At 43.5% G+C, this 18,631-nt stretch overlaps 1 protein-coding gene across 1 annotated transcript in view; it reads left to right on the top strand.

The window, feature by feature from the left end:
• The window catches only part of PREB (prolactin regulatory element binding), a 101,265-nt gene extending 84,080 nt beyond the window's left edge, over positions 1-17,185 (top strand). Inside the window, exons 7-9 of the mRNA XM_086928142.1 lie at positions 1,138-1,210; positions 2,655-2,814; positions 15,269-17,185. Coding sequence (XP_086784268.1) covers positions 1,138-1,210; positions 2,655-2,814; positions 15,269-15,363 — 328 coding nt within the window. The 3' untranslated portion in view covers positions 15,364-17,185. The remainder of the gene's footprint in view (positions 1-1,137; positions 1,211-2,654; positions 2,815-15,268) is intronic.
• The last annotated feature ends 1,446 nt before the right edge of the window (positions 17,186-18,631 follow it).

The following is an 18,631-nucleotide window of genomic DNA, read 5'->3' as shown; positions in this document are numbered from 1 at the left end:
ACCCATAGTCTTGCGGACTTTCTTCCCAAATCCACTTTCCGCAGTAGAGATGTCTCTCCACTCTCTAGACCTCAAACGTTGTCTAAAGTTCTACATCCACAGAACAATTTCGGAAATCCAACCAACTATTCGTTGCCTTTAGCAGACCCAGAAAAGGTCTTCCATTGACTAAGCAGAGCATTTCACGTTGGATCTCTGCAGCCATTGCTTTCTGCCATCAACAAGCAGGACATCCTCTGCATTCTAAATTCGGGCTCATTCCACTAGAGTGGTCTCAACCTCAGTGGCGCTCTTTGCAGGAGTACCCATCGTTGACGTATGCAGAGCGGCGACATGGAAGATGCCGCATACGTTCACCAGGCACTACTGCTTGGATACTGAACTTATGAAAGATGCAGCAGAGGGACAAGCTGTGCTCCGTCATCTATTTCACTAGAGGTGAGCCTTCTCTCTTTCATCCCACCTTTCTACAGTCTACTTGCACATTTCTCTTTTATATGGTATTTTGGTACTTGTTATATTTCACAATTGATATGTTATTATCGAGTGATTTTACATGTTGTACCATTCGAAATGTGCTGATGATTGCTTACTACTCTGATTCAGGCATGTGAATCTATGAAAGATACCCCTAATACTGGATAAGAAATGCATTACTTACCTGTAACTGCAGTTATCCAGTATTGGTATATTTCATAGATTCACGTGCAACCCACCCACCTCCCTTGGAAGGGCTCACCTTGGTTCTCTCAGTAGGTACTACTTAGCACTGTGCTTACGAAAATCTGAGGGACTAGGGCTCCTTCCAGGAAGGTTCTAGAGGGTCACCACCCTCTATAACTGATTGGCTCTTGGCCAAAGTTTGGTCCTTTTTTTAAAAAAAGGACATGGATATGTTACTAATGAGGGGCCTCTGGCCTATTACTATGTATATGTCTATGTGACATTACTATTTTTATGTACCGGGGACTCCCACCCTGACGACAGGGAATGATTCAGGCATGTGGATCTATGAAAGATACCAAAACTGGATAACTGCAGTTGCAGGTAAGTAACGCATTTCTTCTCCATCAATGTGAGTGATGTTTATCTGGCACCATATGATGTTCATATCTAAGAGTGTTCCTTCCTTCCTAGTGACTCTGGGACATTCCTTGGTTTGGGGACAGTGACAGGATCTGTTGCAATATACATTGCTTTTTCACTTCAGGTATAGTAGCAGTTCTCACATTTCAAATTCAGTTTTTTCTGCTTAGCCCTGCTTCTCCTGTAATGTCATCAGTTACAACCTTTTAAATATGTGTTTGCTGTGCTTCAACCACTGCACAGTCTACCAACAACCCCTTTTTCCGAATCTTGCATGTTTACTCCACAAATTCGGAATGGTTTAAAAAGTAGGTTTTGTTTGCATTGTTTTGTGGATGTGATAGGGTGGGCTCTGACTCTCTCAGGCAGGAGTAGGTCAGGGTAGGACTAGGACAAAAAATAGACCAGGCGTCAAAATAACAGTAGCCCTCATTAGTTAATTAAATGTCTAGAAAAGTGGCACATGTTTGCAAATTGGGGCATTTTTAAACTTTTTATATGTCTTTATAAGGTATGGAAGACTGCATGGATTTGTGCTTGCTGTTGCCAATGTTAATTTTAATATTAGAAAATGAACGGTCAAATCTAGCCCAGATGACCGTAAAAGAAGCCCACAAAGAGCCAAAAATCCGTCCCACACTCTGATCTGCCTTACCAGCCCACCGAGCGCTGCCTGGTTGGCTTTAGGCCAGTTAGACCCATGGAGCATTTGTTCCCTTTATTGACTGTGACATGTATTACATTTCCCTAGACCTACACCACGATTATTGTGGATCCCCAGAAGTTCTCAGTCTGTTGGTCTTTGACATTGCTCCTTCTCGGCAGCAGACCGTTTCAGCAATGTAGAGCTATTTCTTGTTTTTTAAAGGCTATTACATTATTTGATAGTAGTTTGAATGTGAGAGATAGTAAACCAGCAAGAAGCCATTCCGGAAAATCTAAAATGGTGCTTACTTTATAAGTCTAAGGCCATTCAGGTGGAAGTTTAAGACATGGTTTAGTGCTTGCAGCGTGTTTTAACTTGCTTTGTAAGAGAAAGGAATAAAATCATATCTTCAGCTAAATGGATTTTTTTTCCAACTTCCAAAGATCAACGTGTGCCCATTAACAACAACACCCTCATTAGCTATTCTTTCAAAGAAAGCAAGAACTCTTCCTGTGGAAATGTTTTTTACTGAGCATTTGTATACTGTGGAGAATCAAAGAAGTCTTCCCTCCTACAAATGAGTTTTTGACAAATCTTTTGTGATATAAGTAATTTTGTTATTGCTGTGTAGAATGTAGCACTTTTCCCAACAACCAGTGTGATTGTGCCTTCTATTTTGTGTTGCACTGCATCAGGCCTAACTTGAGTTAAGAAAACACAGATGTTTGTTTACACCCAATATCCCTTCGCTGTTTTAACTGGTTTTGCACAGCTTTTTGTCAAGCGACTTTCAAAAGTAATGCAGTTTCGAGTGTTTCTTTTCTTATCTCTAAGATATTTCATCAAAGAACAAAAGTCCCTACTTATTCTTAAGATATCTTACTTGCATTTGTCAATTTTCCTTTCTCTTGTCTTCCTATAGAAGCTGTATTACGTGGAGGAAGCCCATGGCATCGTGGTTACTGACCTTGCCTTCCTGCCCGAAACGCGCAGTGGACGCGTGCTCCGAGGGGACAATGAGGCAGCTCTGCTCAGTGTGGCTGTGGATAGCCGATGTAAACTGCACCTAATAAGCAACAGACGTACGTTCACCCCAAGAGTTTGGTAGACAGTGCTGTCTTGCAGTTTGTGAACATTACCTAGCTGTAATTTCAGTACTCAGTGGGTGAGAGGGATTGTGATTTTGGAGTGAGCAGGGAAATGGATTATTGTGCTTTATAGTTGCGTGGGTTCTTGACCCACAGCCCCCTATAATACAAGACATTGACATTTAACTCCAAAACTGTGGCCTTCAAGCTTAAAGTCAGTTTGTGCTATCTTTATGATCATGTCTAGAAATGTATTAGGAGCTTTTCCTTACACCTGATAAACTGTGGTTTTTGAGGTGTCAACATAAACATCACTAGCAAGAGGATGGTATGCACAATGGTGTGCCTTTTTTATTGGAATTCAAACATTGTTTTGTGCATTCTCTGGCACTAAAAATGCAGCGGTTTAAATGTATGTTGCCAGAACACAATGTTTTCTGGTTACCCTGAATAAGGAGCTATATCTCGTAGTCACTTAATACTGGCAGCGGACCATGTGATTTTCCTGAATTCATATTCACCATAAGTGGTAGACTTGGGGGCAGGGAGCAATAGCAGATCTCTCTGCTGACCCATGTGTTTACAAACGTTAAATACACTCTTAAGAAAGAGGAGTTTATGGTAAGGAAACATGTGCCACGTGTTTCAGAACGTTGCTGTCATTTCTGTGCTCCTCTGACTTGATGGTAAAGGTACGATTGCAAATTATCTAAAAATCACTCGTAAGCAATTCCCTTTCTGTCATTCCCAGTCCAATTGGACTGCTTATACCAGTAGTTAGTTCAATGGAGGTTTCAACAATCTGAGAAGGGCTTAGCTGACCCACAGGGATTTAAACCTGTGAGCTGTAGTTTATAGATCTCTGAACCAAGTGGTGGTGATTGAGGTCCTAGGGAACATTTAAGCCAAGAAGAGGATATCTATGAAAGGAAGAGAACCTGAATGAACACTGCGTTGACTAACATAATTAAAGATTGTTGTAGACCTAGCCGGCAATTGACTTTTTTCTTAGGGCAACAGTTCGCAACTAAAACTTGCCACAGTTTCTGCTGCATATTTAAAGCCTTTTGTCACTTGAAATGCAGATATAAAACCCAGAAAGGTGTGAGAAAGCAACAGTTTCAAATGTGAAAGGAGACTATGTCAAGGGATATACAGCTCTGGATGCTACTTCTAGCCTTGCAGCCAGTCTCAAAAGCAATATGGTGGCAGTTTGTGTTCCACATTTACAGCACAACATTCTTCTGTTGAATTTCAGTTAGTCACTGGATAAGGCAAGATGTCTTAACTCTTACACCCTCAGCCCTTTTCAGTCCAGTTGAGTTGCTATTTTAGAAAGCAGATGCTACCGCACTTTGAGTTTTAGAGCCCAGGTTAGAAGGCTCATCCAGAGGCCACCGTACTTCATATTTGCTACTGCACATTGTGTGCACCTCATCCCCGTAGAATTCTGCTGTCTTTGGATATTTTCTCTCCCCAAAAACATATTGTGTTCAGAAGATGGAATTGGACTACAGATATTTCCTGATCAAATGTATAACTTTTGTTTTTTACGTATTCGCTTCTCAGAATTTTCAAGCTAAATTTAGCTGCAGCAGTGGGATTCTGCATTCCTTTTAACTTTTTTGTCCGGAGCATTTGGTCCAGAAGAGCAATTTCATTTTTTCATTATAGCTCTTTCTTAAGAGAAGAAGTCTCTCTTCAGACCATAATTCTCCTAAGCCTTCTTGATCACCTTCATGAAGATTGTCTTTACTGGTGTTGCCAAAGCCATGTACCTCAATATGACAACACATGGGAGACTGGGATGAAGATCATTGTCTTTGCCATACTGGAGCCTGGGCTTCAGGAGAAAAATCTGTTTGATGCCTCCTGTTTTACTACAGGCAGTAAAAGAAAATTGTTGAGGAATCTAGTCCTGGTGATAAAAGAGCAAAATTGCAAGGAATACCCTGGTGCCCTCTTTTGATAGAATGCCTTTCTCTTCAAATGTCAGTTGGGACAACACATTCTCTAACAAAACACTCAACCTAGTTTAACTTTGTTGCCACATTTGACATGTTTACAGCATCAGCAGCTACATCACTTTTTCACTAAGGTCATATAATCAACTTTAGTGCCAAGAAGAATGCAATCAGCATGCTTGTTGGTTCTCTAGACCTTCCTCATCAGTGACCCATCCATTAGCAAAGGCCACATTGGCCTTAGTCTCTATTAGAGATAGAATCAGCCACCACAGCTCTGTCACTAAGTCCTCCATCCATGACCAACATTGTCAATTGCCAACGTGTCAGACAACTTTAGCAGAGACCAAGAGGCCCTCGTCCACCAAGAAGTTGTCCTTGTTAACTACACACTTTGTCAACCCCAGCTTCGTTGATGACAAGAGTGACACCTACTCAATTTGCCCTGCACTCAGCGATGTCTACTATTCTGATCACCGAAATATCACCTATTAACATCCTGGCAAATGTACTATTTAATATAGTTGATGAAGATGAGTTGGTCATGTAGTGCACTAAATCTGAGCATTTCGATTATGCCCCACTGGATTTTCGCTTAAAACTTGAAGCAAATGTTCACCATTTCTCTCGAGATACTAATCCCAAGGAAGAAGTAAAGGACTTTTAAGAGGAGGGAACTGAGGAAATGCTCTTCAAGCACACACACCAGCAGCATCTTTGTTTTCATATGCATCCAAATTGGCAGTCTATACAGACTTATTAGCTCTATGCCTCCAGTATGTGATCTCTGCCTCGCCACTGCATTTTCAAAGATCCCAGCCACCTTCTACATCACACCCATACAGTACTCCTGTGGACAAAGCAGATGGCTAACAGGATGCAAAGAGAATCTTCCAGCACCTGAGAACATTGCCTGTACCACCTCCTGCACACCGTGAAGAAGCAGTGCTTAATTTTTAATGTTAATGAAAACCCACAGTCTATTAAGTAGACTTCAAGGTTATACTCCTGAATATATTCCTTGCATACCTAATTAGACAGACATAGCTTGACTTAGTCATTCTTTCATCTGCACTGAAGTGCTGGAAGAAGGCAGTGGTGCCTGTGAAAGAAATCATACACTCCGGGAAAGCTCATTGAAGTGTTATACATGTTAAATGGAAAAATAGCAGGCATGCATTAAAAATATTCTTAAGCTCAATTAGCAAGGGACCGTTCTCCGTCGGGGTAATTAATGTTACATTTCTTTACATTTTCATGCTACTATATATATATATATATATATATATATATATATATATATATAAATCAGTGCACTAAACAGAGGATAGAACACGTAATCAAATAGAAACTTCAGATAGACACTAGCGAGTAGGTGCCTGGCTTTTGTGAGAGGAATGTGAAACAGACTTGCATAAAGATACAATAATCTAGTGTAAAACGGCTGACTTTACTAAATCTACAGTTATAGCTTTTTTTATGCCATCTTCAGAACAAAACTTTGCTTACTTGGATATTCAGGCGAAAGGTGAAATGTGCAACATGGCATATCAAGATGGCAGTATATTTTAAATACATTTAAATGTAAAATAATGGTATGGCTCTCTTAATACTGTGAGCAGTAGAAAAACAAATTCACAAATTATATTATTGACAGCTGGGTGTACACAAGCTTTTAGGTGCAATCTGATGGAAAGAACTAAGATGTCAAAGATTAATTCCATGGCACCATTATCATCGTCCCTAACATGTAAGCTGTCCTGTTCTTCTGTTTCCCGAATGTGGCCGGTCGTTGCATTTTTGAAAATGAGCTCTTTGGAACACAACGCAAAGGAGCAAAACATCCTAAGTGAAGGATAGATTGCCTCCGCTGAGGTGATCAGAGTGGTCATTTACATTGGAGGGCGTTGATGCTACAGCCCTTCGAAAGCAAAGATGACTGAAAAGTACCTTGTTCCAAACAGAAGTTCAATGCAATATTCTTAACGTTGCTTACGAGGGACTCCCTCTATTTTGCCAGCATTTTATGGAGTCATTCAAATCAGCAAAGCAGACACTTAAGCATCTCAGTCATTGAGGTAGTTAGGAGTACGTAGGGGATTTTTCTTTCAAGCCTCTAGAACACATTTTTTCTACATATATTATCGGTATCACTAGAACTAGACAATATAGATAACATTCCTTTTGGTAGCTGCGCCAATAGATCGGACAAAAATTGACAATATATGTGGCCTGGTAGCTATAAGCGATGGTCTGCTTAGTGCTAGATCCAGGTTTTATTTAAAAGAGCATGACTCCATTGAGGCATCTGTCCTCATCCTCTCAGTTCCGAGGATGAGCTTATTCATATGCTCCTTAAAGGTCCCATAAAGAAAAGTACCAGTGTGCCAGACAGCCAGAAGCTTCTATTCAAGGTCTTTCATCATTAGGAAGACATAAGGGGGTGGAGGCCTGGGTTGATCTTACAATTAAAGTATCAACACCCAGAGTAATAGGTCATGATGGAAGCCCTCAGAAATCACTTCATTCGTGACCAAAAAGGAATTTCTTGCCCAAGTGATTTCCGGTATGTCTACTATTACCAATTTCTGCACCCAAAACATTGCAAATTCTGAAGAATCTTTGTCAACAGAAAGCATTGCCAAATCCTAGATGCTACTGTTCGGCTTGCTGCACCTCAGGATGTATGGTTGCTATGTCTTACCTTATTGGGATTGCTATTTTCTAAAGAAAAAAAGCTCAACCCAAGGGACTTGACACTTAATTCAGTCACACCCCTTCAGCAAAGAGCATTTCTCTTTGACATTTCCTAGTATTATGTGTCAACACCCTCATTGGAAAGTTTTCTTCACGCACCCAACCACCGAACCAGCGCCCCCCACCACCACCCTCTGCGCCTGGACCCCGGTCAGCGCCGAAGACACCACCCGCATGATGAACACCACCCACTCCGGCTCCCCGACCTACCCCTGTCCACACCACATCTTCAACAAAGCAGACACCATCATCACACCCCATCTCCGGGACATCATTAACTGCTCCCTCGCATCCGCCATCTTCCCGAAAAGCTGGAAACATGCCGAGCTCAGCGCCCTCCTGAAGAAACCCACCGCGGACCCCACAGACCTCAAGAACTTCCGCCCCATCTCTCTCCTGCCTTTTCCTGCCAAAGTCATCGAGAAGACCGTCAACAAACAACTCTCCGCCTTCCTCGAGTCAATCAGATCTCTCGACCCCTCGCAGTCCGGCTTCCGAGCAAACCACAGCACCGAGACTTCCCTCATCGCAGCTACCGACGACATCAGGGCCCTGCTTGACAAAGGGGAAACAGCCGCCCTCATCCTCCTAGACTTATCTGCAGCCTTCGACACCGTATGCCACCGCACCCTAGTACAGCGCCTCAGCAACACCGGAATCCAAGGAACGGCCTTGGAGTGGATCATCTCGTTCCTCGCCGGAAGAGCCCAGAGAGTCCGCCTCCCCCTGTTCCGTTCCGCGGCACTGAAGTCATCTGCGGCGTCCCGCAAGGATCTTCGCTCAGCCCCACCCTCTTCAACGTCTACATGAGCCCCCTTGCAGCCATCGCACGCCAACACAACCTCAACATCATCTCCTACGCTGACGACACCCAGCTGATACTCTCCCCACCACCGCCAGAACCAGCCTCCAGGAAGGATTGAAAGACGTTGCGGAATGGATGAAGCTCAGCCGTCTGAAACTGGACTCAGACAAGACTGAAGTCCTCATCCTGGGACCTTCCCCCTCTGCCTGGGAAGACTCCTGGTGGCCCCTGGCCCTGGGCTCCGCCCCCAAGCCAACGGACCATGCACGCAACCTGGGCTTCATCCTGGACTCCTCGCTCACAATGACCAAACAAGTCAACGCCGTCTCGTCATCCTGTTTCAACACCCTGCGCATGCTCCGTAAGATCTTCCGGTGGATCCCCACCGAAACCAGGAAGACGGTCACCCAGGCCCTAGTCACCAGCCGACTGGACTACGGGAACACCCTCTACGCGGAACCACAGCCAAACTCCAGAAAAGACTCCAGTGCATACAGAAGGCTTCTGCACGACTCATCCTGGACATCCCCCGCCACGACCACATCTCTGCCCGTCTGAGAGACCGGCACTGGCTCCCTGTCAGCAAGAGGATCACGTTCAGGCTTCTCACCCACGCACACAAGGCTCTCCACGACACGGGCCCCAAATACCTCAACAGCCGCCTCACATTCTACACACCCACCCGCCAGCTTCGATCCGCCAGCCTCGCCCTCGCCTCCGTCCAACGAATCCGCAGAACCACCGCCGGAGGAAGATCCCTCTCCTACCTGGCGGTCAACACATGGAACTCCCTCCCCGCCCACCTTCGGCTGACCCAGGACCATCTCTCCTTCAGGAAGCAGCTCAAGACCTGGCTGTTCGAGCAGTAGCGTCTCCCCCTCCTCCCAGCGCCTTGAGACCCTAGCGGGTGAGTAGCGCGCTTTACAAATTTTGCTGATTGATTGATTGGTTAATATGATGGAGAAACCTGTTACCCTCCATTGTGGTTGGACTTTACAGAGTGCTCTTTGGGGTCCTTAACCATTTTTACCCCACTCCACTTATGAGATCCATCCAGCTTGACTTCCAGTGGATCAAATCAAAGAGATCCGGGTTCACCCACGTAGAGTCTTTCACGGAACTATGTTCATGTTTAGGGTAATCGATCTCGCCCGTCAAGCTTTCTAACCCCTATAATAGACCCAAACATCAAAATACTGTAAGACCGTACCCCTCCATGTGCTCCATTAGAAAACAAGGAGACCGAAGGCTACATCTACTGTCGGCAGAAGCGCAGTGCCTGTGTTATTTGCAAATTCAAACACGAGGCTTCCATCTACATAGAACGCTTATCTTAAAGAAACCATGATCTGACCTATTCAATGCAGATTCAATGACCCATAGTTGCATTTCAAGTTCTGCAGGATAGACACCCCAGTGATCAACTTTTTGGAACTGCATCGAACAGGGAAGGCCAGTAGTACACCATCAGAAATGGGCACTGAGTTACCCAAGCAGACTCCTTTGCAGTGTAGTGGTTAAGTATTTATCACTGTACCTTTCCACCATTTTTCCCTCATTCCAGGTGGGCTGGACAAGCCGCCAGATAATATGAAATGATGTGCCTGAGCTCTACAGTGTTGGCGCACAGATCTTCTCTGACTGTCCGTAATCAAGCCATACAAAGTGTACTCATTAACGAAGAATCAAGACTAGGCCTTGATCATGATCCAACACAGTTACACCTGACTGCTTAGCTGAAAGCAGTTATGCACATTATGCATTTACCTCTTGAGTCTGGCACATCTCCGGGTAACATGGATATGTGTTCAGCTGTCAGTTATTTCGTGACTAGCAGCCCGTCCCGACCTTGTGCGGGAACAATCAGGCTTCCCCGACCCCCGCCTGTCCCGACATTGTCCAGCATTTTGGGCCCCCGCCTGCCCCGTCCCCCGCCTGCCCCGACATTGTCCCCCGGAGCCTTAAAAAGGCGACATATGATAGTCACAGCAGTGCATTATAATGTAAAACCGTCTCACTGTATTGCAGCTATTACTCCAGCCTTCGCCTGGAAATTACCATTTCCATGTGTTTAGAGTGGGGATAAACCGAACCAGATTTCCTGGCTTTCCTTTGGGCTGCTTGCTTTCCCCGTCCCCGCTGCCCCGTCCCCCGCCTGCCCCGACCCCCGCCTGCACCGACATTGTCCCCCGGAGCCTTAAAAAGGCGACATATGATAGTTACAGCAGTGCGCTTCGGATGTTTGCTTTCCCCGTCCACATGAAAAGTACCCTGAAAAGAGGGCACATTTAAACACGGCTCCGAGGTTGACAGATCACTTTCGCCTGTGGGGGTCTCTTTGAGCGGGGTTTACCCTTGACGGAGCTCGGCGTGCCGAGATTCTAGCATGGTAACATAATGCCCTCGTGTCAACCTAAACCATTAAAGCTGAAACACTGAAACGCTGGCGCTCTGCAGTTCAACTTCCTGAGCTGTGTTTGAGGTAAAACTAATGAGCGTGATCGTGGTAGTTTGGAGCCTTACATCACCCCGTCCCCCCGCCTGCCCCGACCCCCGCTGCCTTAACTCAGCCGCCGCTCCTCGGTCCACCGCTCCTCGCCGCTCGTCGCGCTCCTCCCCCGTATCATGTCTGCCGCTCCTGGACGCCGCTCCTCCCCGTGCTCCTGACGTCAGGTCGCGGCCGGCGCCACTTCGAGGGGACTACTTTTTTTATAATGTAAATTTTTTAAATATAACGTATTTTTTTAACTTTATATAGCCTATGTCCATCTGCACACCCTGAGGATTACAACGATGTATCGGGTGTGTGGATTGGCGATGTGGTTCCCGAGTTTACCCGTCTCAAAGCCTCAAAGCCTCAAAGTTCTTCCTTTATAATAGTAGTATAGATCAATGCATATTTGACAACTCTTCATGACATTGTTAAATTATGATGCAAAGGGCAGTGTTTTCACAGTATTTACAACATGGATTGTTGGGCACCGTTTGGATACATTATTCTAGGAGCCACTATCTGTAGTTAAAATGTAAGTAACCACAAGACCTGAGTGGGGAAAGACATCTAATATGACACTGTTATCAGGGATTTATCACTGCCTCGAATTTCATTGCTAAATCCTAATTCTGACCAAATGCCAAAATTCCATATTCTCCCCTGATTTTTTTCTACTTAAGGGGTAACAGAGCCCAATTGTTCTGGTCTCAAGCTAGAGGCTCAGGGAACAGTCAGTGTACTGGTGGCAGTCTCAAGGTCAAGTATTCGTGTGTCCTTGCCAGAGAATTTGCCTGATCAGTTCATCGCCCTCTACTGAGATTTCTTTTTATCGGATGTACGACAGCACTCCTTCCTATAAGTAAAGTTCAGCAGGTTGTAGGCATGAGCTGGGATACAATAAAGCGAACTCAGCCTCTCATTCTTTCGATTTCGGTCAAGATGAAGGTCACTTCACTGGAAGAAGAGTAGAACGAACACACAATGAAAACACTTTAATTATTCGCAAATGTGTGTTTACCGCATTGTATCAAGTAGGTATTTGCCTCCAACTGTTTGTATGTAGAATGGATAGATCCTCTTGTGGGAGCTGGAATGTGCCTTCCTCTAATGTTCTCGTTTGTTGCTTTGTGCTTCTTTAAATCCATCTGTAAACTGCATTTCAAGACATAGTACTTTTGCCCCTCTTCTTGGTTATCCTAAATTGTTTTAAATGCTGCAGACCGAGTGTCGACCTTTTATTGATCGAATGCAACAATGTTTGGTCCTTGGAGTGTGCACCCTTCGTTACACTGGAGACAGGGCAGAAAGAAGCGTCACAGGCTCAGGCGGGTGGACGCTAGCCAAAGGCCTTTGTGCAGTGCACGTGGTGTTTTCTTATTCCATATCTTGGGCTTGGAATGTACTCCTTCTGGATACCGATTCTCATAACAGTAAAAAAAAAAAAGCTATTTTTTTTAGTTCTGCGCTGTACAACTACAGATTTCTGTTCCTACTCATTATATATTGTTCCTGGGATGTGATCAAAACCTGGAAACAAACTGTGTCGGGCATGATCCTCCACAAACCCTTTTTTTAAGAGTTGGGGGTCACTTGTTTAACCTACTTACTTGGTAAATATTTTTATTATCAAACCTCCTGAGCCCAGTCACCTCATCCTCACACCATCACTCGAGTACACTCACCTCAGACTTCCCTCATCTAGTCTACAGACTTCCCGCTATTGCCGCCTGTCTGTGTACGTTAAGGCATGCAATGAGGTCGCGTCTGCATTTGTAATCCGTCTTTGTTTGTAATTGTGAGCACTGTGTTTAACATGCGGCGCTTGGAATTGTAATCCTTTTTCGCGCACATTGACACGTACGGCCACCTTCATTAGGCGTCAATGGGGCCCCATGTGAATGTGAAAGGATTGATACGATTGGCAACACTCTGTTTAACGTGCGGCGCTTCCAACCACTGCAGTAGTGTAGTTTGACGTTGATGACAGCACACGTCACGCTCCCCGATGACGGCCACGCCACACCCACTTGTTGATGAAAGTTGTGGGCGAACATTTGTACTTCGAATTTGGTTCATGATGCGATGGTGTGTTTAGTTTGTAATTGTCAGCACTCTGTTTAACGTGCAGCGCTTCCGCCCACTGTAGTGTAGTTTGAGGTCGATGAGAGCGCACACTCCACGCCCCCCAATGACGCCCACGCCACTCCCACCAACTGTCGTTTAGAACGTCCAGAAGGGACTACTTTAGCCCCCTATGTTGTTTTACGTTTCTAATGTATATGGTGCCCAGATGTGTAGCCTATGTCCATCTGCATTCACTCCCCTTTCCAAAGGTGTATTAGGTGTTATGATTGGTGCTGTACTTCCAGAGTTTACCCGCCTCAAAGGTTCACAGTTCTCTCTTTATAATAGTAGTATAGCTATAGGAGGCAGACAAACTTCCAATCTTAGTTCTCTCACTGGCTTATGTACATACTTCTACGTTCACTTTCACCAGTGGCAGAGTCACCCCTGGTGTGCTAATAAAACTTATGGTTTCTCACTCTGAGTACCTAAAGTAGATATACAAAGTAGATATAAAGTTCCTTACTTGCAAAATACATCTACTACTTCTGGTCATGTCAATTGGGTGGTTGAGGGAAATCTGTTGTTACAATAAAGTAGAATTTTATTTTCTAGTAGTGACTCCTTCATGTAACTGCTTAAAGAATAGCCAGGACTAGAAGTCCTGTGAATAGCCCTGTTGTCATCACTTCTCTTATGTAGCCATCTTCCTCCTCAGCCTTGTCATGTTAGTACGAGGCCTAGGGCCAAAACTTAAAGTGGGGCCACCGGGATGTTTTTCCCCCTTTTTGGCCTAGTGCGATAAGCAGCATCTGTTTCTTAGTATTAAATAATATGTACCTCTAGGAAAGAGAAAACCTGGTGTCTGGTATCGTCTAGTAGTCTGGCCACTCAAGCTGCCTCATTCTTGAAAAAGGACCGCTGGCTTACTTAAACATAAAATGTATAAATAAATGTTGCTGATAGAGAGCAGATCCCTGGAAAGAGCAGGGCCTGAGGTGTAATGTCCCACCGAAGCCCCAGATCCCTCCAGAACCTATCTATGTGACTATCCTGGGCCTCCTTAGAAGCGGTAAAGTGTAATGTAGGTAGCTATTCATCCTGCCTTGTCCTACTTCGGGACAGTGTGATCTTTATTGTAGTGTCAAGAAGCCACAAGCAGCTAATCTCTCATCCAAAGGTATTGTTTTGGTAGATAAAATGATAATGCCCTCTTGATGTCCAGAGAATGCACAGGGCGTTTTCTTTGGCACCAGGAAGAAAGTAAAAAAAATAACAGGTTAATTTAAATGAAACTCCATTGGTACTTCTGGGATCCAGTTAAGTTTGACCTCACTATCGCTTGAAGACATGGAAATGAGGGTCTTTAATGGAACACCTCTTTTCTCCAGCGATGACATCGTTTAATAGTGTTGCATGCAAGCCCTTCACCAATTCCCGTCTTAAGGTCCTTGAGAATATATACTGATGCATTGAAAATCTGAAGACTGGTGGCTTTGAAACACCACCTGCTCCAGCAGTTCATATCTTAACGGGTTAGATGGGCTTCTCTTAGTTCTATGTGTGCTAAATTAAACGAAAGCAAAGATACACTTATGGGTAGAGACCGAATACTGTTGATTGTGTGTACTGTTTATGACATAGAAACAAAGTTTTTTAAAAACTCGAGTTCATTTTAACACTATTGTTTAAGTTGTTCAAAGTATCCCCAGCCTTAAAGGGCATAATTTACACATGTGAATCTATGAAAGATTGCATTACTATAGTTTCTGGCAGGTAACCTTATCCACTTTATCTTCTCCTTATCCACTAGAGTATTGTCATTTTCATAAATTCACATTTCCTAGATTCTTCAGTTCTATATTCAGAACAATTGAAGCTGAATGCAGCACGTCCCATTCAGTGGAGAAAGATGGTGGAGGGGCAAGATCTCCTGACCAGCTTGGCTCAGATGAGGGACTGTTCACTTTTTTCTCTTTTGTTCTGTGTGTCAGTGACTTGTCTGCTGAGTATAATGCCTCCACAGGTCTTGATTGAGCTATTCTTTCTCATACTAGGCCACAGCAGCCAATTCTCCGGTTAGAACAGAAGTGATGTTTTTTTATGGTGTGATAAGGGCTAGCTAAATGCCCTACTGCAAATTTTAGCTTTGTGATCCTTCTCTGTTGACCCCACCCTTCTTTCTCACCAGGCAGGAATATAAAAGATTGCTCCATGAGAGGGGGATGATTCTGTAAACGTGTTTGAATGTATAATGATAATGTGATTGATTTAAATATGTTAAAGAATGGTTGTCTGCATCTTGGGAAAAATCTATCAGACCTGAATGTGCTACACCTCAAAATCATTTTCTTTCTTTTCTAGGAATGTTTCCCCTCTGGTTGGTTTTGGTGCTGTGTGCCCTGCTGGTGATCTTCATTATTCTCTTACTGCAGCACTTATTCCCCGGGTTTCTATAGTTCAAGGAGCCTTTAGGAAGAGTTCTGCATCGCGTGCTCTGCACCCAGAATCAGCGGTACTTTCTCCGGAGTCTAGCCGACCATAGCAATGAAGGTATAGAGACAAAACGGATAGAATTCTGTGAGCAGTGGGGCAGAAACGTGTTGCAATGAAAGTTCTGGTGACCTCACATAGAAATGATGTTGTTTAGCCAGACCTGAGCTCATGTTCGCATCGCTGCTGGATCAGTTGAGTTACTGCTTGTTGTCAGGAATCACTTCACTGTATCTTACATTCCTCATGGACACAGCAAGATTTTGTTGCGTATTGCCATTTTGAGGAGTAACGTTCAAAAATAATTGTAGAACACGGACTGAGAAGGAGCCAGACACCAGCTGGTGAAGGACTTGTTCAAACCTGGCATTTGAAGTGGAACGGGACGGGGGACAACAGATATTTCTATTGTCCAAAATGATCATCATCTCCTGTATCAATACACCTCATCATTCCGTGCAGTATTCATGCATCTCTGATCCACCAACTTTCTCCTCAAAAAAGAGTTTAACGCAGTCAGTAGTCTTGATGCTGATGAAGACCTTGCCACCACTATCAGAGGATTTAACACTACTCACCCCCCTGGAGGAAGTAGATCCACCAAGGATGTTGGGCATTGCTTCAGCTTTACTTGACAAGAAAAGTAATATATAGATTTTACATCATACAAGTTTTTAAGTAATCTTTTCAGCAAATAATTTCAGTAATTAATTTTAGATATTTGATCAATAATTTAAAATTGTGCATTTGCTTAAAAAGCTTGAGAGAGACTAAAGAAAGCTTGTTTTTTAGTGACACAACCCAACACTGACTCTTAAGATTTCATTTTACAGGCTATGCAGTGAAATTTCTACTTTTTCTCTGTGAATTTGTACCGAATATTCCTTTAACATTTGTTTCTTGTTGTTTATGGAGCCAAGTCTCACGGATATGTTGGCCATTTTTGCTCTATAGGTACACCTACATTTCTACATCTTCGGGTATCCTTGCTTACATGTTTTGAGAAAACGTGACTTCTTAATACGAATAAGCCTCACACTGCCATGAAATATGTCTGCCTTCACAAATCAAATAGAGTTCGCTTCAAATTCATGGAAATTGAAAACTGTTTAAAACTATGCTTCCTTGTGTCACACTGCCATTTCCTGCTGTTTGAAATACATCTCTACATATTGTAGCATGTGTGTCCAATTGCTGTTCTCTTATTGGGTTTTCTTCCCTGTCTCACCTCCAATTTTTAAAGGTCTGCAGTCAATGTGGGAACCATGTAATGAACATTTCAAACTCGTTTTTATCATTAACTAATATGCAAATCACTGATTTAAAAGTCCAGGTATCAAGAAGCATTAATATAGAGTCTTACAATATTGTCTTAAAATTAAGTTTTTTGTGCCTCTGCTGCTTTAGGGCCTTAATACGTTAAAACAGACCTGTCCCATCCCAGATGTTGTCCTGGGAGAAAGATTTCCCATCTGTTCTCCTATGGAGCCTTCAGATATTTGAAGGTTAAGATACTTTGTATTGCAAAGTGTATTCTCTGCAGATATGTTATCATTTTGCAGCGTTTCCCTAGTTGAGAATAGCCGTAACTGTAATCTGGTGCTTTGAAACTATGCTGTGAGGACGTCTTGCTGGGGTTTTTAGGACTAAGCAGGCGTCAACAGTATTTTGAAAGTCTCACTGACACTGAGATAGTGATGACATCATGGTGAATTTCCCAATGGGAAAGATATCAACTTCTACTGCTATGTTACATGTTTACAATAAACATTCAAAGATAACTGCAAAGTGTAATTTCAGCTTATTATTTGGTATTTACTGTAATGCATATCTATGTAAAGTGTGGCTTCTCTTACATGTGTTTTTTTAATCATACCTCAGCACAAAGTTGAGGAACTAACTCAAAATTGTTACTGAAAAATGGTCAATTGGCACCTGGCACCTGCAATCAGGATTTTAGTAGAGAGGGGATAGTATTTTCTGTCTGGAAATGTTTTCTTTTTCTCCACACAGTTGATGTAGACTCTCTAACAGGTATGCCTTTCTGTTTGTGAAATATTCGTCTTGTGGGAGCTGTAAACCACCATACAGTTTGTGTGATCTGTCTCCCAGACTCTGCAGAGAAATGGCATTTCTGTCAAAATATGCCAAAAAGGTTTGCAAGGCAATACCACTGAAGAGAGTTGGAGTTGCCAGAAAATTGAAGGAGATTGCTGAAGCAGAGTTGTGGCATTCTGGACTTGGCAGGGGAAGGTGCTTCTTCCCCCTTCTCTACTCCTTCTAAAGCCACCACAGGGTAGAATTAAATCTAGGTACAGTGCCAAAAACATCGGTGCTCCTGTCAACAAGTTACTCACCGTTACGAACCGTGTTCCCACTGAAAGCCAGCAAATCCTCGCATAAGACTTCTCAATCATTGACAAAAATGTCTTCATCTTTGAGGCCTCATTTGTTAACGAAGCATTCAGTATTGAGAAGACCAACATTGTAGACATACTTTCCTATTACTTGAAAGTCACACTATTTGGAGGAATTCTGTCCTCCTAGGAATAAGATTCCAATAGCTCGAAATCCAGATCTTCATTCAGAACCCACCCCGGCACCCTTCACTTCCAGAAAGAGAAAAGAGTACTGGATATTGTATTGCTTCAGTTGAAGTCTCTGACTCCAAGGAAAGCAGTTCTGAGAAGGACAGGTCCAGGATACCTACAAATAGGATATTTTGGATCTGAACAAAAAGCACAGGGGGCGCTGACATGCCAAGACATCCTCAGACTGTCAGGTGAGAACGTTCTCCAAGAAGATCACACACTCTGAAACACGATTGACTATCGAGGGTATATACTGGCTATACAAATCACCAGACTTTGGGGCATATTGTCATGCAGTCACTCAGACATTTTCTCAATAGTGATACCTGTAGATTACATTCATACTTTTCATTATGTCTTGACAAGTGATGCAGTAGAGTTAAACCTCTTCATTGAAGCGCTGCAGCAAACACATAAAGATTAATCTTCATAATCTGCTACCTTACTCCCAACGTGTTAACAGGGAGAGTCCGCAATTGCTTGAAACAGAGGCTTAAGGACCACTATCCAGTCAGGCTCTTGAAATCAAGGTAGACTGCTACACTCACAGTCCCACATATTAGAAGGTCGATAGCTGTGGGTGCAGCAGGGGGAGGGGCCTTTTCATATCTGGGGCCCTATCACTGGAATGAACTGTCATATC

Source organism: Lissotriton vulgaris, chromosome 6 (genome assembly GCF_964263255.1).
Source record: "Lissotriton vulgaris chromosome 6, aLisVul1.2, whole genome shotgun sequence".
In the NCBI taxonomy this organism is placed as follows: domain Eukaryota; kingdom Metazoa; phylum Chordata; class Amphibia; order Caudata; family Salamandridae; genus Lissotriton; species Lissotriton vulgaris.
The sequence above is the reverse complement of the archived record's forward strand: the minus strand, read 5'-3'. Positions and strand labels throughout refer to the sequence as shown.